This window comes from Ascaphus truei, chromosome 2 (assembly GCF_040206685.1).
Source record: "Ascaphus truei isolate aAscTru1 chromosome 2, aAscTru1.hap1, whole genome shotgun sequence".
Lineage (NCBI taxonomy): Eukaryota > Metazoa > Chordata > Amphibia > Anura > Ascaphidae > Ascaphus > Ascaphus truei.
Window position 1 is genome coordinate 21,620,586 of NC_134484.1, and position 23,572 is coordinate 21,644,157.

Sequence of the window (23,572 nt, forward strand, 5' to 3'; positions counted from 1 at the left end):
CGGCACAAGGCAAGGATGTCCCCTATCCCCTCTCCTCTTTGCACTGACCATAGAACCTCTAGCATCAAAAATTCGAGACAATGTTGACATCCAAGGGATAGAAATCGGGAACAAACAATATAAGATATCCCTGTTCGCAGATGATATAATACTAACTCTATCTAAACCCCAAATTTCCCTCCCCAATCTCCAAAAGGAACTATTGGACTTTGGTAAAATATCAGGGTATAAAATCAACAGCGACAAATCGGAAGCCTTAAACTTAAATTTACCAGAGCCAGAGGTGAAGTTACTTAAACTAAATTTAAATTGCCGTTGGAGTTCATCATACATTAAATACTTGGAAGTAAATGTATCAAGGAACTATCAATCCCTATACCAACACAACTACCCAGCCCTATTCCGGAAAATCAAAAATGATTTAGATAAATGGGAAGGATATCAAATATCATGGATCGGGAGAATGATCTCGGTCAAAATGAACATACTCCCCAGATTGTTATACTATTTCCAGACTCTCCAGGTTCACATCCCTGGCTCAGAATTGAAAAATATCCCAAAACAAATATTACATTTTATTTGGCAGGATAAAAGACCCAGGATCGCTAGGTCAGTTCTGCTCTCATCAAAGGGGAGAGGAGGCATGGGAGTCCCAGACATTATAAGATACTACCAAGCCACCCAACTACGACAGGTAGTAGTATGGAATACCGATCCAGACCAATATTGCTGGTTAGATATAGAATCACAATACACCGGCACGCCTTCTCTGCCAGCATGCCTCTGGTCCCCGAGCAGAGGAGATATACAAACTAGCAAATTTAAACTAGGAGCGATGAGGCACACAACTCCATCTGAAGGATCGGAGGCCTGACAAGGCTTCCAAAATGGAAAATGAATAACCCTGTATTAGGCTAAGAAATATCTGTATGTTTGTTCAATGTATGCCTAATAAAAAATTTTTGAAAAAGAAAGTGGCAGCAGGCTTAAGACGTTTGGCCAAAGGGTTAAACTAAATGACCCGTTTTTCAAGAGAATATATAGGTATTGCACTGTGTATTTTTGTCACATTGAAAGTAGCTTTGGGCATCTTTGTCTGTTTTTTGTTGTATAGAGAATGGGGCATGATACAACCTTCTACATACAGACTGGGGCATGATACATACAGAATGAGTCATGATGCAACCTTCTACATACAGAAATATTTGTAGTGCAAACAATAATTTAAAATCCAGGTGCCACCTCAAAACAGCATCCCCAGCACATGCGCATTGATAGCGTCCATGTCTGTCGACCCACATGGTCACAAGTGAGGCTCATGCGCGATCGCGAGAGTATGACTGCATCATATAATGAGACATGCGCAGATTGGCATAAGAGTCCAAGGTAAAATAATTACTAGACGAAGGAGGGTGGGGGGTGGGGGGGAGTGGAATACAGGGGGGTTCATATAATCAAGTCCCTTAGTCACCTCAGTAATAAAGTGCCCACCTAAATAAGTGCAAAAACTGAGATGGGTAAAGACCTATTGACTAATAATAATATTATTACTAGTATAGTAATATGTACATGTCTGTTGACTCAACTGAGACATCTCTCAGGATTGTAAAGCTTAAGCGAAGTTATTAGCCATACCTGTATCAACTCAGCAATTTGAGGAGCATATCCATAATTAACCTGTTGGGAATGATGAAAAAAAGAGTATATCAGAAACTACTCCAAAAGGCTGAATTAATGTCCCTAGCTTAACACACTAACGTGACAGGTTCCTATTCTAGGGCCTGTCCCTGCATTGACTACAACTGACTGGGACTCAGGGCCTATATGGGCCTAGTGTAGAGGCTACTTGCCTCTCTACACACTGAGCTCCTATCTCTTCCCCTTCCTGATCTTCTCTGACTAGCGTGCTCCCCTGCGCAACCTCCTAACCTCTTCCTGCTCAGTTCCATAATTCCCTATTTGTCACTGAGTGGTGGCTTCTATAGACTATTGCATGCTTATATTCTATTATAACTCTAAATACGTTGCAAAGGAGCCTTGGAAACTTTTCCTACGGTAGTATAGCCGTTGCACGCAATACAGCATTTGGCATTACTGGTCCCACTAGCTCTTAATGGGTTAATCGGCTTCCTGTTCCATTTTATCCCTGCTGTTAGGCTTCTAATCTATAGTTCAGTATTGCTTTGCCATTTGGGACATTGATCTTGTTGCTGGTGATAGATCAATAGTGAATGGCCATTATAAATCTCATGCTTTATTTAGCATCCATAGGGAAGCTCAACAGTCTACTCATTAAATGAGAAATCACTCAGACTTACACGAATGTCAGACTTTGGGTAAATAAAGTAAACGGAGGATTTTTACAGAGCCTGAACAAGCCACTTATTTGTATACAAGGCTATTGTGTGTGTGTATGTGTATATATAGGTGTATATATATATATATATATATATATATATATATATATATATATATAATATATTTCTTGAAAATGCAAAGCTAGCAGTACAACTAACTTCACACTGATGATACCCATTAAGGTTGAAACATGTCTGTGAATGGTTTCTCTGGCTTTGCATCTGATTCCCATGCTGTGCTTTTAAAGCTGTGTTAACAGCAAGCATTAGCTTATATGGGCTCCGTGTAACAATGGTTTTTCAGACAAAAGGTGACACATTGTGTGCTCATTTGCATGTCATTTCCCAGAGTCCCTTGCTGCAGTGGAAGCACTGTCTGCTGGGGATAATGGTGAAAGGCAGGGTTGCAGACCTGCCTAAGACATGTGAATGTGCTCACAAGTGATCTTTTTATATGCTATATGCAATACGGTGGAGATTTCTTGTTGCCTTTTTCACCCACCATAACTTAAAACGTGTGTGTGTGTGTGTGTGTATATATATATATATATATATATATATATTTATATTTTTTTATATATATATATTCTGCTGTATTCAGTGTGTGTGTGTGTGTGTGTGTGTGTGTGTATGTATGTATATATATATATATATATATATATATATATATATATATATATATATATATGTAGAGGTATCAGTACCGTGTTAGCCGAGCTTCAATAATCAAAAAATAAATAGATGATACTGTTCTGTGGCTAACGAAATGCTTTTATTTGTGCGAGCTTTCGAGATACACTGATCTCTTCTTCCGGCGATGTTACAATGAATGAAGCAAGGATTACTTAAAAACAGTGTCTCTTGGAATGTTATCTGTGCTGGTCCTTCCCCCGATGTGGATGTGTTTTATGACTAGAGGTGTCAAAGGGTTACTGAAAGCAAGTGAAGAAAGAGTGTGTATGTGTATCAGTGTGAATAAGAATGAATGGAGAGCCCACAGTATAAACAGTGCTCTACACAAGGTGTGTGTGGAGTGAGAGGGATATAAATGGTGTGGGTGGGTGTGGAAATGTGAGAGTTTGTAGCACAACTAAAAGTGTGTGTGGATACTATGTGGTCCCTATTGGTGTATAGGGATGAAAAAATAAGGGGTATAAGTATGTGTGAGAGACAGCTGTGTGTGCATACATATAGCACAGTATGTACAGACATGGCCTTTAGCGCTCATGGGAAGAGAGTTCGCTAGTGTCAGTAATGACTCATAAAATTTCGATCTCTGTTTAGGCCACTGCTAAGTGTCCCGAACAGTTGCATAAATTTGTGTTCATGCAACCGTCTCTCTTTCGGGGTTTTAAGATTACCTTTGAGTATGGCAACCCTCAGATCGTTCATCTTATGGCCAGAGTCAGAGAAATGTTCGCCAACAGGACTGTCTCTTGTTCCGCGTGTGATGCTGTGGCGATGCAGGTTCATTCTCTTGTTTAGCCCCTGTCCTGTCTCACCTATGTAGTAGCAGCCCCCTGGGCATTTCATGCACATGATGAGGTACACAACATTGCTGGAGGAACAGGTGCACCCTCCTCTGATTTTGTATTCCCGATTCTTGTGTGGTATTTGTATTGTGTCCGCTGTGTAGAGCATTGCGCAGGTTTTGCATCTTGGGTCCTGGCATGGTTTTGTCCCGCATTCAGTTGTACTGTACTGTTGTATTCAGCAGTACAACTGAATGCGGGACAAAACCATGCCAGGACCCAAGATGCAAAACCTGCGCAATGCTCTACACAGCAGACACAATACAAATACCACACAAGAATCGGGAATACAAAATCAGAGGAGGGTTCACCTGTTCCTCCAGCAATGTCGTGTACCTCATCATGTGCATGAAATGCCCAGGGGGCTGTTACTACATAGGTGAGACAGGACAGGGGCTAAACAAGAGAATGAACCTGCATCGCCACAGCATCACACGCGGAACAAGAGACAGTCCTGTTGGCGAACATTTCTCTGACTCTGGCCATAAGATGAATGATCTGAGGGTTGCCATACTCAAAGGTAATCTTAAAACCCCGAAAGAGAGACGGTTGCATGAATACAAATTTATGCAACTGTTCGGGACACTTAGCAGTGGCCTAAACAGAGATCGAAATTTTATGAGTCATTACTGACACTAGCGAACTCTCTTCCCATGAGCGCTAAAGGCCATGTCTGTACATACTGTGCTATATGTATGCACACACAGCTGTCTCTCACACATACTTATACCCCTTATTTTTCCATCCCTATACACCAATAGGGACCACATAGTATCCACACACACTTTTAGTTGTGCTACAAACTCTCACATTTCCACACCCACCCACACCATTTATCTCCCTCTCACTCCACACACACCTTGTGTAGAGCACTGTTTATACTGTGGGCTCTCCATTCATTCTTATTCACACTGATACACATACACACTCTTTCTTCACTTGCTTTCAGTAACCCTTTGACACCTCTAGTCATAAAACACATCCACATCGGGGGAAGGACCAGCACAGATAACATTCCAAGAGACACTGTTTTTAAGTAATCCTTGCTTCATTCATTGTAACATCGCCGGAAGAAGAGATCAGTGTATCTCGAAAGCTCGCACAAATAAAAGCATTTCGTTAGCCACAGAACGGTATCATCTATTTATTTTTTGATTATATATATATATATACACATATATATATACACACACACTGAATACAGCAGAGAAACAAATATTATCTGTCGACGATAGTGATCTGTTGTATGTTAACCCCTGTAATGCGGACGGGCCCAGCAATCTATTACATGGACTCCCTTGTATTTGGGCGGGTATTATTTTAGTAGAGGTTATTTGTCCTCTTCCAAGTTGGCGAGTGGGCATTGTCTACCTGTACGCCAGTCGGTAGCAATAACCTCATTGGTCACCATTATTTATTGGCTTACTGTTAGCTTCCTGTTGGCCACAATTTTAAATACCCTAAAATGGCACTGCCCCAAAGAGCTTCTGTAATGTAGACTAGTAGTTTCCGACCAGTGCTCCTGTAGAAGGTTGAAAACCTTGGAGTAGAAAACGATTGTAGAAAAATAGGGCAGGTTTTACTGAAGTACTCGGCGCTGCCATCTTGACTACATTCCGGCACAATCACACATGATAATAAGACAAGAAAAAGATGTAAAGATCCATTTTCTCCCGGCAACCAGAGTGAATAGTAGTGGTATGTTAACACTAACGCCAATGACCTATTCACAGCTAAGTCTAAAGGTCACTTCTCCGTGCTAATTCTCCTGAATATCTATGCTACTTTCGACCCTGTTGATCACCCCCTTCTCCTGTACGCTCTCAACTCCATTGGCCTCTGTGCCATAGCCCTCTCCTGGTTCATGTCCTACTGTACATATCCAACTGCTGTTTTAGTATTTCTCTCTCTTGGTGAACTAATACAATCTTTTAGTTTTCAGTACCATCTCTATGCTGATTACCCAAATATACCTCTCCTCCCCTGACCTCTACCCCTCTCTTGTCCCATGTCACTAACTGTCTCTCTGCCATCTCCTGCTGGATGTACCACCATTACCTGAAGCTTAACATGTCCAAAAGAGAGCTAATACTCTTTCCTCCTTCCACTGCCATAGGACCAGGTTCACATTAAACATGCCATTGGACCAGATGTAATCCACCTCCCTTGGGCATATGCCCAATGAACAAAGTGGCATAGCTCGTGCAAACCTTGGCCCCATCGCGGTTCCACTTAGTTGAAAAAAATAGCTACAGTATTTGTCGAACTAAAAAAAAATTGTGATTTACAATAAATTATATTGCTTCTAACAAAAAGAGAGTCTGTGCTCCTGACATCTCTGGATTCCCTAATAAAACTCTCCTTAGGCCTCTATTCCTTTCATATGATCTTTTGAGGTATATAAAGAGGTGACATCGCAAGTTGAGATGGATTTTATGTTTGTTCAATTCCCCAGGATTGCGACCTTTTACTCACTACCCAAAATACATAAGCAAAAGACACCACCCCCGGGACGCCCCATTGTTGCGGGTATTGGGAACCTCACAGAAAATGCCAGTAATTATATCGATCAGGTACTGAGACCATTTGTAACAGCCCTCCCATCGTATCTTAAGGATACAAAGGACATCCTTAATAAATTGAATGGCATCACAGTAACGGAAGATACCATCCTAGTGTCACTAGATGTGGAGGGCCTATACACCTCGATACCACATACCAAGGGCCTAGAGGCGGTATCGTATTTTCTGAGAGCAAGGGGGTTGTCCTTCAAGGACCATAGTACCTTTCTGGTTAAACTACTGGAGTTTGTCCTCACCAAAAACTACTTCCTTTTCAATAATAAACTATACCACCAGACCCAGGGTACAGCGATGGGAACAAAATGTGCCCCGTCCTATGCGAATCTGTACCTGGGCTGGTGGGAGGCTGAGGTAGTTTTTGGAGAGCCCAATGAGGCATTCACGGACCATATTGAGATGTGGTACAGGTTCATCGATGATGTGTTCTTGATGTGGAGAGGATCCACCGATCTCCTCAAGACCTTCATCGATGGACTGAACCAGAACTCAAATAATCTCAAACTTACTTATGAGATTGGACCTAACAAAATAAATTTTCTCGACCTCACTGTACAGGTTGGAACTACAGGGGAGATTAGTAGCACCATGTATAGAAAGAGTACTGCGACTAACAGTCTTCTAAGGGCTACTAGTCATCATCCACCGAACCTTATTAAAGGTATCCCCGTAGGACAGTTCCTGCGAATTAAACGCAACTGTACAGATGTCATCGAATTTGAGAAACAAGCATCATTGATGAAGGACAGATTCCTTGAACGGGGGTACTCAAGAAACATGGTCAAGAAGGCATACAAGAGGGCAAAAAATACACCAAGGGCTGACCTACTGAAAGAAAAAATGGAGACTACATCTGCAAGAACGATCAGGTTCATAGGAACATACAATGAACAATGGTCAAGAGCAAGGAGTGCTTTTAATAAACATTGGCACATCCTTAGGGCAGACGAGGACCTCAAAGAAGTGCTGAGACCGTACCCAGAAATGACCAGTCGCCGGTCAAAAAACTTACGAGATCGTTTGGTCAACAGCCACTTTGAGGCCCCAGTCAACAAAACCTGGCTCCCTATGAAACCACTGGGCAACTTCAGCTGCAAAAACTGCAAAGCGTGCTCTGTCATCACAAACGCTAAAACGTTTAGTAACTGGGACAACACAAGAACATTCAGTATTCGGAAATTTATTAACTGTAAAACCCCAGGAGTCATCTACATGGCAGAGTGTGTGTGCAAGATGAAGTACATAGGGAAAACTAGGCGCCCCTTCAGGGTCAGGGTCCTTGAACACCTGGGTGACATCAGGAATGGTGTGGACACCCCGGTGGCAAGACATGTTAATGACCACCACCGGGGTGATCAAACGGTACTTACCTTCAAGGGCATAGACCAGATATCTATGGGCATTAGAAAGGGGAACTGGGACCTAGAGTTACTTAAAATGGAGTCCCGTTGGATCTACACACTACAAACCCTTAACCCCAAGGGCCTTAATGAGGGCTTTGTGTATAGTCCATTCATTTAGTCATCTTCTGCTACCATGGCCCCACACCAAAGCCCGCTTTCAGTGGATCTGACCAGCCCCTTGTATTCCCTCCTGTGCTTATTACCTCTCTGAGCTGAATCCCTATTCACTGTATAAGTGCACCTTGTGCTAGTTATACATAGCCTCCCTGCGCTATCTACGCAATGACTGTAGAAGTGCATCATGTGCCTGCTAAATATAGCTCTCTTGCGCTATCTACGTAATCACTGTAGAAGTGCATCATGTGCCAGCTAAACATAGATCTCTTGCGCTACCCACGCATTCACTGCCATACACAGCCCTCCAGCGTTATCCACGCACTTACTGTAGAAGGGCATTATATGTTAGCTACACACAGCACTCTTGCGCTTTCTACGCAGTCCAGAGACACTTTGTCTCACCATATTCTCTATACGGGCGTAAGGGAAGGTAGTCTGTTCCTACTCTACTCCTCACGAAACGTACGCTAAGTACCTAACTCGAGTCTAAGAATAGGGAACCGAGTAACCTATCAGAGCTGACGCTCCTCTATAAAGGGCAGGGCTAGTACCTTTGCCCCGCCCAGCCTTGAGAAAGCTTCTTGCCTAGCGAAACGTACGTCGGCAGTGACGTCATTACGTCAAGGGGGCGGGACCAACGCTCGTGATCGGAGCGTGTCCTGACCCAGAGTAACACTCTCTTACAGAGAGTTACATGCGAGCATTAGCTCGATATTGATTTGAATAGGCAGAAACCGCGGAGACCTGTGACACACCAGGCATTAGCAGAAGTGTGTATGTTTGTTACAATTTGGTCGCGGTTACTGCCAGTTTTATGCTACCAGTACCTCGTGTTGTTTTTTATTTTTTTCAAGTGTTAGTAGACACTACTTGTGATCTACATTTTCTCTATTCACAGGTCTGCAGCAATCCTTTTTCTGCCATTATTATATACTATCCCCCCACCCCACAGGAGACTGACGTGGGGGGAGTTTATAGCGAGTGTGTGTGATATTATACCACTATGGCGTCTTGACACAAGAAGCACCACTCAGGGACTTAAGCAGTGATCTGCTCATCCCTACATTAACCCACTGTGGTATATACTAACTTGGTTCATGTAACTAAGTAGATAGGGGTTCTATCTGTTATCTATACACCTATTACGCAGATACCTGTGGCTGTTCATAACACCTGACTTTACCCTGCATATATGATCAAGGGTAGAGCCAACACTTAACACACGAGTCTGGTGCCTTTTATTTTCGCTGCGCTTTTTTGGCCTACTAGCACATATCACCCTGGTACTTAGTGTCCGCTTTATTTTAATTGAGTTAAGACTCCAATAAATGATATTTTAATTTACTCAATATACACATTGCATCCTACACTACCTCCTTCACTGTTTTTGTGCACTGTTGAGTGCTCTCCGTTGGGGTTCTTTTTCTCTACAAGTATTTGTTCATTATCTACCCCTGATTGTAGCACCACAGAATTATCTTCCAGCAGTTGCGAGGGTATATTCCTTCCCTTCCCCCTCCCCAGCCCTTCCCTGAGTTCGTGACATCGCAAGTTACCAATGTGAATTCATTACTCCACTCAATTCTTTCTAGAATTACCTTAAGGTAAGACACCTAACAACATATATCTCCAGGAAATGGCCAATGTACTCTGAAAGATTGGAGGTTCGAGAATCTATACTCGAGATGATCGGTCTCCTTGGTGGCTTGTTCAAGTCTTTGTGTATCTTTGGCAAAAATTAAATGAGTTGCTTTTTAGGTTTTTCCTTCCATAGATATGTATATATTTATATTTACTAGTTGATAGTGACAACTACGTTTTAAAATCCAGCTGCCATCACCCAAACTGGATCTCAAATATTCCCTTTCGTCAACTAAGAAAAATCAAAAGAAACTGCACGGATAAACAAATCTATGAGCAACAATAAGAAATGTTAAAATAAAAGAGGTTTGCAGATAGAGACTATGATGAAATAACAGAAAGCTTAAAAAAAAAAAAAAAAAAAAGGTTTTATTAAACAAAGGGGACCTGATCACTCCTAATGAGGATAAAGAGAGGTTAATTGAACCAGTGAAAGATCTTAAGACTACATTTGTCAAACAATACAATAAGGAAGAATGTGAAGATATAATCACCAGACATTTACATATTTTGCAGAGCGACACAATACTTGGGGGAACTATTCCTAATTACCCCCCAGTAATTTTCAGTAAGGCTTCTAACCTTAAAAATAAGCTAGCTCCTAGCACTATAAAAACCATTAAAAATGTCATTAAGAGCTAGCTTAATGAACCGAAAGGTTGTACTGTGTGGAAAGCTTGTGCATTTTGTTCAAAAGACAAGACCTCCTTTATAGCCAAGCCTTCAGGTGAACGTTTTCAGATTAGCCCACTACATGAACTGCAAGATGGACCATATACAGGTAGTCCTCGTTATCCAACGTTTCACTTTACAACGAAAGGCATATCCAACACTTTACAATGCAACCCTATGGGCCGTTTTTCGATGCCGGAATCCGTTATCCATCGCCTGAATGCGTTATCCAACGCTCACCGCCACTGATTAACATGGGACTCACTTTACACCGGTTTCACTATCCAACGCTACATCCAGAATGGATTCTGTTGGATAACCGAGGACTGCCTGTAGTCTACCTTTTTGAATGTCACTGTGGGTTGCAATATGTGGGGAGGACCACACGACCTTTTAAAGTGCGTATCCTAGAACACATCGGCAACATCAGAAGAAAATGTTCTGACGCCACATCATATCATATCGAGACACTTTAGTCTATACCACCAAGCTAACCCACAGGGACTTACCTTTAAGGACCTAGAGTATATGGCCCCAGCAGAGAGGGTGATAGAATTATAAATCTCGCCAGAAAGGAGACCTTCTGCATCCATAGACTTCGGTCCAGGAGGTCTTAATATAGATGTAGGAGCTTTTCTAGTGTTGTTCCACCTAGCCTTCATTTTGCATTTTTTCCTTGGCCATCTGTGGTGTCTGCATGCATTTCTGTCTCCTTGGTGATTGATGGATATGTGCGATGGGTCTGTGCCCACCGTTTCGACTACATCCAATGATGCAAGTTATTTTTGTATTTGATTTTTCATTGGGTGTTCTACTGTAATTTGTGAACACAATTTGATACATCCTTTAGAGTAGGGAATAAGATTCTTATCCGTTCATACTGTACATGAAATCATTTAATCATTTAATTTGTGTATACTAATTAATGCACCAACAATAATATAGAACATTATATGTACTGTAAGAAGCCATGAGGAATAACATTGAATTGGAATCCTGATGCCGCTAATGCAGCAAAACGCGTTGGCGCGTGGCCAGTGCTATCTTGGTGAGACGCATCCTTCTGGACCCGGATGTGATGGTGTGCAGTCACGAGGGATGCTGAAGCCAAGCCAGACGGCGGTGAGACCACATAAATACTGTACCACCATAAATTGTTGTATGTGCATTTTATATGGAAACACTGAGTAAATATGGATGTGCACATTTTTTTTTTACCTTTATAAAAAAAATATGATTGAATCTTCTGCACTATTGCATTTCCTTCCTTTCCCTGAGATATACACACCATCTAGAACATACCAACACATCACCTGCAAGATGTCTAGGAGGTGGATCTCTCAAGCTGACTTCCCATCTTATAATTAGCCCCATAGTGATGAACTTATTTCCCTTTTGGGAAATGTCAGGGCACCTTATCTCCCCTTTCAAGTTCATTTTTGAGTAGGAACATATTGCACTATTATTGTGTTTCTATCTTTCTATTTTCGGTTATTGACATTTGTTCTCCCAACTCTTTGAAGATCCTCATCTGTTAGAACGTTTGGAACAGCTCGTAATAGAGTTTGGAGCTGCATTTAAATGACATTTGATCACGGGTGGATATATGGTTTACATTTTTGGCTATCACTTTCTTTGACTTATTATTTAATCACCCTTTTCACATATAAACTCTCCCCTCTACTCTGGTACCTTTCCATCCTCCTTCAAGCATGCAACCGTTATACCATTATTCAAAAACAGCAAGCTTGACCCTACCTGTCCTTCTAACTATCGACCTGTCTCCCTCCTGCCTTTTGCCTCCAAACTCCTTGAACGTCTTGTATTCTCTCGATTGCTACACTTTCTCAACACCTATTCTCTTCTAGACCCTCTACAATCTGGCTTCCGCACTGCTCACTCTACTGAAACAACCCTCACTAAAATAACTGCCGACCTCCATGCTGCCAAAAACAGAGGTCATTACACTCTGCTCATATTACTTGACCTCTCTGCAGCATTTGACACCGTGGACCACCCTCTTCTCCTTCACATTCTCCATACTCTTGGTGATAAGGCGGGGTTGCAGACCTGGGAGAGGGAGAGGGTGACACAGGGAGAGGGTGACACAGGGAGAGGGAGAGAGGGTGACACACTCACAGACACACTCACTCACAGACACACACACACTCACAGACACACACACTCACAGACACTCACACACACAGTCTCTCAGTTTGTCACTCACACACACTCACCCGCAAGGCAGGGGGTCGCACATGGCAGCAGTGGGGTCTCCACACGGCAGGAGGGCCTCTGCAAGGCAGGGGGCGTCGCACATGGCAGTAGGGGCCTCCGCACGGCAGCAGGGCCCTCCGCACGGCAGGAGGGCCTCTGCAAGGGGCCGCCCCCCCTCCAGAGGCGGACAACGCCGCAGCACCCCCCCCCCAAAGCGAACACCGACGCCGCAGCACGCCCCCCGAAGCAGCCGACGCCGCAGCACGCCCCCCCGAAGCGGACGCCGACGCCGCAGCACGACCCCCGAAGCGACCGATAATGCAGCACGCTCCCCGCCCCCCCCCCCCCCCCCAGAAGCGGACACCCTTCAGAGGCGGACACCCCCGGGCAGCAAGCGGGGAAAGGGGGGGAGGCGATCGGGGGAAGGGGCTAACCCAGAGCTGCCTGCCGGCCCTCTTCCCCGCGTTAACCCAATCAGGGAGGGGGATTATTTATTTATTTAAAAAATAAAAAAATAAAAAAAATTGGCGCGAGCAGGGAATTCATAGAGCCGCAGCACGGCTCGCCAGCGGCCTAAATCCACTTGCCACGGGCGTCTGGTTATAATTATTTGTCGAACACTGTATATATATATACTGATGGAGCGGCCGTTATTCGAACACACACGCGTCATGTACATCGGAATCCCGATTTGAAACCGCGGGATGAATTCCAGCCTTCCCCCACTAAGATGCGAGCGCGGCGAGTGCAGAAAAACTAATTTTAGTGTTCTGGCTATTAAAAACATGAACTTGACACAGTAGCACAGTAGCACAGTAGCACAGTAGCACAGTGACACAGTAGCACAGTAGCACAGTAGCACAGTAGCACAGTGACACAGTAGAACAGTAGCACAGTGACACAGTAGCACAGTAGCACAGTAGCACAGTAGCACAGTGACACAGTAGCACAGTAGCACAGTAGCACAGTAGCACAGTGACACAGTAGCACAGTAGCACAGTAGCACAGTAGCACAGTGACACAGTAGAACAGTAGCACAGTGACACAGTAGCACAGTAGCACAGTAGCACAGTAGCACAGTAGCACAGTAGCACAGTAGCACAGTGACACAGTAGCACAGTAGCACAGTAGCACAGTGACACAGTAGCACAGTGACACAGTAGCACAGTAGCACAGTGACACAGTAGCACAGTAGCACAGTGACACAGTAGCACAGTAGCACAGTGACACAGTAGCACAGTAGCACAGTGACACAGTAGCACAGTAGCACAGTAGCACAGTACTGTACACATTACAATTCATCCATTTTATTGCAAACGAAGAAACAGAATCCATGAAATTCAAACAAAACATCCGCGATAAGCGCGGGTGCCGGGGGCAATTGGCCGCGTTCATGCTGCGTGGGGAACAGCAGATAACTCAAAATCGGCGCCGAGATGTGTTCGAATAACGGCCGCTCCATCAGTATCATTGTTCACTGGTTAGTTGGGAGCGTCCGTTGCACTTCGCCATTGTGTCACAATCGATCCAGATGCTGCTGCCAGACTCATCTACTGTACCTCGCTCACCGCATAACGTCTGCTGCTCCACTACGCAAATCCCCACACTGACATACCATGTCCTCTAGAATAAAATGTAAAACCCTAGTTCTGACATACAAAGCTTTCAACACCATTGCACCCCCTTATATCTCTGCCCTCATCCACAAATATATCCCTAAACGTTCTGTCCATAACATCCGCCTTTCCTCCTACCTCATTACCTCCTCTCACTCCTGCCTTCAAGACTTCTCCGTGCTGCCCACTTTCTCTGGAATTCCCTTCTACTCACCATCAGACTCTCCCCCCCATCATTCAGAAAACTCCCTGAAAACTCACCTTCTCAAGGAAGCCTATCTGGCATACTCCTAAAATCGACCCTTCCCCCCTCAAACCATATTGGGACCAGCTGTGTGTAGGGTTGCCAGGTAGCTTCTCCAAAAATACTGGACACAATGGTGAAATGTGCGACGCGTTTGAGACACACAAACACACACACTCCTATCTACTCCATGTTGTTTCTTCCTCTCCTTGGCCACACCCCCAGGCTCCTGACACCTTCTGATTGGCTGCTGCTGAGTAATGCAGCAAATCAGGATGGAGTAAGCTGCCCAGCCCCCTAGCAACTGCCCTGTTCTCTCCCTGCTCGGGGAAATCCTGGGGCCCCCTTACCTGGTCAGCTCACTATGTCCAGAGAGGTAATACCGCTATACACATAAATGTCCATTAATACCTCTAATTATTTACTGGACAGAGTATCCAAATACAGCACAGTCAAGTTCAATACTGAACACCTGGCAGCCGTAGCGGTGGGACTGGACCAAACTCCATTCTGAGGCATACTCTGTCCCACAATTAGCAGCCACTTTACCTTGTGTTACAACATTGCCCCTTATTCCCTCTAGACTGTAAGCTCTCATGAGCAGGGCCCTCCTCACCTTCTGTATCTGTTTGTGCATGTTTGCAGTAACGAGCTCTGAAGAAAATAGCAACGTACTCATTTTTACAGGAGAAGTAAATAACAAAAAAAGTGACCTTGCATATTTTCTTATATCTTCTTCTTTGAATATCTTAAAATAGAAAATGACTCTTCGGTGCCGCACAAAACAAAGTGTAAATTCACGGTGTTTATTTCCAATTTGCGGCTCCCTTACCGCTACTGAGTATCACAGGCAAAGTCATTCAGTGCGCCACCTGCCGGACGCTCATACTGAACTGCAATTACAAAAATAGCCACCAGGATAATTCTGCCAGCTGACCGTAGCCAAGCCGCGGTGGACAAAGTGCTGTAATCTCGCCCCCCGCCGCGGTCATGGGGACAGTAAGTCTGGTTACGTCTGTATATCCAGAGCTCTTACGGATCCTTCATTCCAGACCATGTGAAGGGGCCCTCAGACTTGCGTGAGATCCCATGTCACACCCGGAGCAGGTGACCCAGCGCCTGCAGGGGGCGTGGTATGATGTGAGGGGGCAGAGTTGTACAGAAAGGGGGTGGCGTTAGTGTGATTTGGGTGGGGTTATGAAGAGATTGGGCAGAGAGGTTACTCAAAAAGACGCGTTATGTCATTAGGGGGCGTGTTTTTGGATTCTGCGTGAGCCGCCCTAAATATGTGAGAGTTTTTTACGGGACTGTATATGCGGCTACCCCTTTAAACAAAATTTGTTTTCTTAGCACACACCATCGTATATAATGAGTGTAAGCCTTCAATTTATTTTGTGCAATGGCTATATTAAAAACCACAGAATCCCACAAATAAGGAACCAGGGCTCAGGAACATAAAGGGGCATTGTAGGTTTAAATTAAGTTAGTGTGTAATTGTTTTTATTATCTAACACATTACTGTGTTCTGTCTGTTGAAGTTGATCCAAAAGCAAACAGCATTTTGTGATTTAATGAGCTTTTAATTGCTTGTTAAATATTGAAAGGCCACAATATATTGCTTCTAACTTATCAGCTCCCATCTCTGCCCGGTCTAATTTCATTGCCGTGCAAACCGTCCATTATTAATGTTATTATTGTCCATGTATTATTCTGTGGACGTTAGATTTGTGTGCTCATTATAGAGTTGTCTGTGTTGGTTTTCAGCTGAATTCACAGACTGATCCTGTCTCTGTGTGTGTGTGTGTGTGTGTCACCGCCACCGTCAGGCATTAGGGATATCCCTGCTTCAGCACAGATGATGTCATTCTGACTGAGCCACCTGTGCTGAAGCAGGAATATCCCTAATACCTTGCCTGTTGGTGGCCCTTGAGGACTGGAGTTGGTCTCACCTGACTTACGACATAAATAAACATGAGCCATGCATTATGATACTTAAAATTTTTTTTTTTTTTACATTTTTGTGGTGTTTAAAGCTTATTTATAAAGACGTGGCGATACTGACCTCATATAGGGACATTATGGCCCATGGCCCGCTCTGCCTTTGGCCCTATTTATTGTAAAACCTTTGAAGTAGATTTGATGTAGGCGGTGAGGAATTTCAGTGGATCAACATTATCGTTTCCCGTAAATGAAGTCGCAGACGTGGCTGGTTCCAGGTAATGACCTCTTGTGCCACTGTCCCACTGTCCCGCAGCAAAGCACCAGCGAGTCTGCTACTTCTGTGTAGCGCACAGAGCGTTTTCTTTACGTGTACAGTGAGAAGAAATATATGAGGTTTCTACACAACTTCTTCTATGAAAAACACCGTTCGCAACCTACATGTGTGTGGTATCACAACCTACATTACATCTACGTTTCTCCAGCACCAATATGGCTACTAGAACTTAAAATCGCGTAACTTGTTTATATCTGTGTCTGTCCCAAGTGTTTTCTTCATGCTACCTGTACTACAAGTCTTTTTTTCTTAATTGTCTACTGCATATGCTACCTTTTCAATGTATCTGACGCTTCCCCTGAAGACATTAACCTCTAATGATGCAAATAAGTGATTTGCGGGCCCCGGAACAAAGTGCTTCAGCATCACAGGGTGAGGTCCTGAAGATGGTTACGGACAGCTCCGTACGTCCACATGAAACGTGTTTAAGTTGCTCAGTATACTGTAGCAACTTGCTTTATAGGGCTAAAACTAAACATACTGTACAGTACATTGTTTAAAAGGCCAGTGAGGGTGTCTAGAAACATCAAAAGCAGAATAATACGTTCCCATTTTTAGCAGTTGTTTCTCAATTTAAGATACAAAAAATTCATTAGTTTTGCAACTTTAGGCTCAAAAGCAAAACCGTGATTAACTCCCCTAACTGATATCGAAGAATATACTGTACAGTGCACGCGGCTTTTGGCTAATTCGGTTGTGTTCGTATTTCTTCCCCATATAAAAATGCAGAATTGTGTCACAGTGAGGTATACAGGCAGGGTAAACACAGAAAAATGCAGTTAGCTATGTGGGACTTCCCCGTTACATGTGTAGCCCTGTTTCCTAGCGAACACAGACCGCTACCATATGCTGTATAACCTGTAGGCTCACAGGGCCTAATCTTCCGCCACGGAGAACCTGGGGCACGCGTAATAATAGATAATACCTGATACTTGGTGCAGCGCCTCCACCAGGGGGAGTGGTTCCTTACAGGACAATATGTATAACAATACACACACACACAGCAAATAAACAACCGAATGACTTTACTTGTTGGCAAGAGCATATATATATATATATATATATATATACACACGAGTGTCCCTCCCTAGAGGAGACACTACCTACTGCGTCTCGCAGGACGCTATTCCCCTCCTTCACCGTTTCATCCCACCCCGAGTCCAAATCTCCCAACACCTTATGCCCCCACCCTCCAGTGATGTAAAAAATATGTATGGGTGACTGCGCAGCCACTATGTCTTGTATGAGTGATGAGATAGTTGGTGCACTTGTTGATTACCTGCGTGCCCGGACCTGCCACGGATCTTCACAAAAGGGTCAGATGCAAGGTGACTCCAGCAATAGGCGTCCGGGGCGATCCCACCCAGACGGACGGTAGACAACAGCGGGGTCTGAGCCCAGACCTCCTGCCGAATACACACTGTCTCTCACGCGATCACTGAGCAGCAGAATAAGGGAACCGGAACCTGTCTAGGGCCAGTCCCTATCTCTGCTGCACACTACAGGGGCTCAGGGCCTAACTGGGCCTGGGGTATAGGGCCTAGGTGGGGGCTGATGGCCTCCCTACACCTGGAGCTCCGTCTCCTTCCTCCTCCCGCTCGCTCTGCCCAACGTGCGCGCCCTCTGACCCTATATCTCCCTTCCTTCCTCCCTTCCTGTCACCCAGCGTCACATGACCCCGCGGGGCTGTTGGGACTCGTAGTTCCCCCCTAGTCCAACCAATGAGTGCTGTTCCTCCTTCGCGGGCTTCTGCTGCCATACCCGCGCATGCGCGACTTCCTCCTCCACACCTTCTGCGCGGCTCCCTCTCAACGCGGAACCTCCGATAACCGGAGCGTTCCCTGCTCTGCTGCAACACAACACATGCGCGCAAGAGAATCCCGGCTACACATGTATTTGAATAATGTAGATGAGATGCACCCTTAATGTGTTTTTGTTCTTGCGTAGCAGAACCTTTCAGTTATGTGCCGTTGATGAGAAAATCAGTAAGAGGTACCGATGGGCTTTTCTTTATTGTCTCCACAGAATGGCCATTCAGGTGGACAAATTCAACTTTGAGAGTTTCCCGGAGCCTCCCAGTGAAACGCTACAGTTCGCCAACCTGAAGGAGATAGAAGAAGAGAGACACCAAGCCAAAGGCTTAGAAATCAACAGCAAGCTGGACATCCGCTGGAAAATCATATCCTTTGCAGAAATAACCGTCAGAAAGGCCTGCGTGGATGTGAAGCGTGTGTATACAGTACAAGCCCTTGGTATTTATTTTAGCTACTGCAGAGTTATTTTTATAGTTTATTTACAGTAGCTTCCACCTCGTACCCTTTTCGATGCCAGCACGGCACCCTTGTAGTTACTCTAACCGTAGCCTGCTGAGCATCTTCTGGCCTCGCTCTGTCACCTCCAGCAGTTCGTTGTATAAACCTGCGGAGAGAGCTCTATAAAACACATTGCAGAAGCTCCATGTGAGCTGTGGGAAGCACGTGCTGCTTCTGTGAGGGAAGCAGCATACAGTATATCTGCTTCATCGGGTGAGTTTATCAGAAAGCACAGAGCACTGTAACTGCGTTGGGATGTGGAAGGTCGCCGTAAGGACATCTTCTGCGTTAACTGATCTAGTCACATTGCAATCAAATGGAGATTGCTCCGTCAGTCCTCGTGGGGGGATCCTACAGACTGCAGTTCTATTCCCCGGTGACGCCTACGGAACATTATAAAGCAGAATCCATTATTTTAGGTTATTGTTGTACTCACAATAGAAATGTACAGGTTATTATTCTTCTTTTTAAGGGGACAATTCCATTCAGCACACAATCGTCGGAACGAAATTTGATTGGTTTCCTTAACTGTACCTGCTCCTCTAGCATCGAAGGGGTTAAACCAGGGGTGGGCAGCTCCAGTCCTCAGGGGCCTACCAACAATTCAGGTTTTCATTTGCGGAGCCCTTGATTGAGCCACCTGTGCTGAAGCAGGGATTCTCTGAAAACCTGACTTGTTAGTGACCCCTGAAGACTGGAGTTGGGCACCCCTGGGTTTAACAAAAGCCATCAGCAAATTATCTTGAAGATAAAAATTGTTACTTTTTTAAGTTTCCTCAAAAATGAAGCCTTTTTTTATTTTGTATCTTCAGCAGGGTTTCTGAAATACTGTACTGTCTGTTCGCTTGTCCCTCAGGAAGATAGGGACCAAATACAGGAAAGGGGGGGGGGGGGACTTTGCTTGTGGAAGGGAGATAATGCTCAAAACACTGCGACATCACACAAAGGGGAGGAGCTTCTGAAAGTCAACCCCCCACCTAAGTTTGGGTTATGTTTGCAAACAAGTACTGAAAATTATTTTAAAATTATTATTCTTGTCTCGCTTAAAAATAATAATTTTAACAAATGCTTTATTTTACTTGTAATTGGCACTGTAATTGGGGCACCTTGGTGTTAAGGTAGCCTTTACCATGAATCATTACTTACTATAATTATGTATATTTAGTAAGTGCCTGGGGCCCAAGGTTGATGTCTTGACTGGTGCCCTGGGCAGGGCCACCGACAGGGGGGTGGGGGGGGGGAGAGCCGGGACAACTGTATCGGGCCACCGATATCACCTTCCAATAGACACCTCTGAGTGGGAGCTGTTATACCAGAGTTAAAAGTAGGAACGCTTTGGGCAAACACAATTTGATGCTGGGTTTTATACAGAAAGATATAACAACAGAATGAAGGACCACTGTCAATGGTAAAATTTAATCTACAGTCCCGTTCAGTTATGTTCCTGAGACCATATTTCCAGAACAATAGAAATAAAATAGAAGTTGTACAAATAAGAACAGCTAAAATTGCGCTCTGCCTATATAAAACATTTTCGGAAAGACTAAAATACTCCAACATTTGCAGCCAAGCTTAAAGGGAGTAAGGGAGATGATGGAAAGTTTCAAATGCATGTAGGTTATCAACGAGGTGCAAGAGAAAAGCATTATTCAGAGAACAAGAAATGTTCTGAAGATAAGAATTGCAGGGAGTACGTTTTCATAGAAAGGATGGTGAATTAATGGAACAGTCGCCCAAAAGAGGTAGCAAAGGAATTAAAACTATGTGAGAGAGGTACCAAATATTTAGGATATTCTAATACGGAAAAGCCTAGGATCAGATGCTGCCTGAGTTTACACAGCAGAGGGCAAAATGAATGATTGCGAATATTGTGCAATGCACTGTAATTTTTGAGTCATTAAAAATCTTGCTCTCTAGACCTCCCAAATCTATTACCGAACTCTACAGCCCAAAGTCTGCCAGAGACCCAAGCAGGAGACGGGAGCGGCATTATGCCTGTGTAAGGGACACAAGTGCCCAACACACAGGGACATCACTCAAAGGGGATCAGCTAAAGGAAGTCAGAAGTTACTTTTCCCCCAAACTTACAAACTAAGTTTGAGAAAAGATTTTTTTTAAAGACACAGAAGTCCACAGAATAAACGCGTGGAAATCGGCGCTTTAAATACACTAATACTGTACATGCAGTTCTAACACGGCTGCAGTATCTGCTGGGATATGCACTGCAGAGATTATATTCAAAGCAGAATAGCTTCTTTGTCCAAATAATTGGTTTTGAGTTTGAAAGTGCACGTTCGTTAAACAGAAGAGAAATGTTTATTTACATGAGACATTCATGGATCAGAGTCAAAATGCTGCACTTTTATTGACTCGGAATAGCCGAGGCCTGTTACCTTGAAGATAAAATTCGGCTCCAAACAGGGGACGAACCGGATTTGCTGTCCTGTTTCGTGTCACGTTATTTGCAAAAAATATTTTTCTAAAAGAGTCAACATTTTTTTGTGGCCCACTATCTTTCTCTGTTTTTGACTGAATGAAGTAGACTGTATTACAGAGGTGGGCAACTCCAGTCTTCAAAGGCCACTAACAGGTCAGTTTTTTAGGGTATCCCTGCATCAGCATAGGTGGCTCAATCAGCGGTTCAGTCATTATGAATGAGCCACCTGTGCTGAAGCAGGGATATCATGAAAACCTTACCTGCTGGTGGCCCATGAGGACTGGAGTTGCCCACTTCTGCTGTAGAGTGAGAAAGGAAAAAGAGAGCGAGAGACAGACAGACAGACGTTGTCCAGTCTATTTAATATAGAAAGCTAAGTTCTCTATCCCGGCTGTATAATAATATAGGACCCTATTCCGTATTCTGTGCAGGACCAAAATTCATCTCCATTCAAATGACGTCGATTAAAATATTCCTCAGAAAAAGGAAGATGGTTTAACAGCATTGAGTGGAGGCTATGGTAAGAGGTGGGGTAACGCTCAGTGAAGACTTGATCAACTTCCATTCCCCTGAAGGGTAGTTGGTTCGATATTACTGTACATGTGCGTTCCTCTGCGTCTCACTATGTTGGACAGTGAAATATAGTGGTATTAGTAGTGACTGCAGGAAAAGCATGCAACAGCCAACAACCACTACTGTGCAACCCATTCTTTAGTCATTGTTAAAGTGCTTTTCAAATGGGTAACTTCGTTATTATTCAATGTATTTTGGACCAGAGATAGGAGGGAAAGAGTAAGTCCTTCTGTTTTAACAAAGAGACAGGTAGGTGAAGGCAGTGCACTGCCTAAAAATGCACGAGGAGGCTCACAAGTGCATTAAAAAAAGGCTTTATTCCGTAAGTGGATGAAGCATGACCCTTAAGAGCAAAAGCAGGTGACACACCTACACGTTTTGGGCCGTGTGCCCTTTATCAATCTATATCTTCTGTTTTAACCAACCTTTTCACATCCTCTGCCGTGAACCTCGCCTAAGCCAATCTGCTGACCGTTTTTATGCTTTCGGGGCTTGTAAAACAATTGCTGGAGTTTGGTCTCTGGAGTTTTTTTTTTTTGCCTATGCACTGACCATTGAAGTAGGAGAATTTGGTTTGAGATCAGAAATGAGATTCTGATCTCCAGTGCTAATGCTTCGTCGTTTCCTGTGTTATGCGCAGCACATACAAAAATAATACAACCACGAGCAATGTTCTTGAATTTATTTTGCTTGGTCTTGACATGGAGTTGAGGGCTCTCAAAAATGGAAACATTTGCATTTAGATTGAAATTTTTATGCATACCGCAGGGGGGCGGGGAGGGGGGGGGGGGAACCCAGTGGCTTGGATCTGTACCAATGAGGGGTTAGGGACAGGTTATGGGTTAATGGCGTTTCTTCATACTGTAGCAAGGCATACTTTCTTTATTTGAGACTAAATGACGGGCCCGAGAAGCAGCCTTGAATGTCACAGAAATAACGAGATAATAGCAAAGTGAGCAGCGTTTGTAGGCAGTTTATTGTACAAATTGTGTCATCCATTCTTGACCTCTCCGAGTACTTGGTTGCGTTGTAGAAAGCCTCCTGAAATGTGAATTGTTCGGCTTTAATTGAAAAAAGTGTTTTCCCAGGAGAGGCCACCATTGATTCCAACAGTCACGGGGGGAATTCGGAAAAAAAAGTCCTTGCTGTAAAATAACACTTCATCTCTCCGTACACTGCACGGTTGCAGTTTTGAATTCATATTTGGTTTACACGGAGCTATGTATTTGCCAAAGCCAACATTGATAAAATACGACCCAGAGGTGTAAGGTTATGAGAACTGACCTCTCTGCCTTCTTAAATATTTTACTACTGTTTGGCAGTCTGTGGTTGCATTGCTTGTCCTTTTAAATTGTGGTTTATTTTCAGGCTGGCATGTTATGTGTTGAAATGAAAGGTTTTGGTTGCGTCGAAAGCAGATTTCCTGGGATGTGGGGCTCATTGTTCAACCTGACCTGCTGGGTGCTCTCTTGACGTAGCTACTATGTAATAGGGTCTGACAACCCAAGGGCCCTATGACATACAGATGCAGCCACCAGTATCCGATCACTTGCCTGGGTCAAAACTAAGGCACCTCACAGTAAATGCCTCAACATTT

The 23,572-nt window shown here is 44.0% G+C and overlaps 1 protein-coding gene and 1 long non-coding RNA gene across 3 annotated transcripts in view; one reads left to right on the top strand and one right to left on the bottom strand.

Annotated features, from left to right (window-relative positions):
• The window catches only part of TRAPPC9 (trafficking protein particle complex subunit 9), a 953,009-nt gene that overhangs the window by 504,960 nt on the left and 424,477 nt on the right, over nt 1–23,572 (top strand). For both annotated transcript variants that reach the window (XM_075581783.1, XM_075581782.1), the window contains one exon: nt 18,679–18,831. In XM_075581783.1, the coding sequence (XP_075437898.1) occupies nt 18,679–18,831 (153 nt within the window). The remainder of the gene's footprint in view (nt 1–18,678; nt 18,832–23,572) is intronic.
• LOC142476364 (uncharacterized) overlaps nt 18,870–23,572 on the bottom strand; it is a 30,123-nt gene continuing 25,420 nt past the window's right edge. The window contains exon 3 of the long non-coding RNA XR_012791619.1: nt 18,870–19,348. This is a non-coding gene — a long non-coding RNA (uncharacterized LOC142476364). The remainder of the gene's footprint in view (nt 19,349–23,572) is intronic.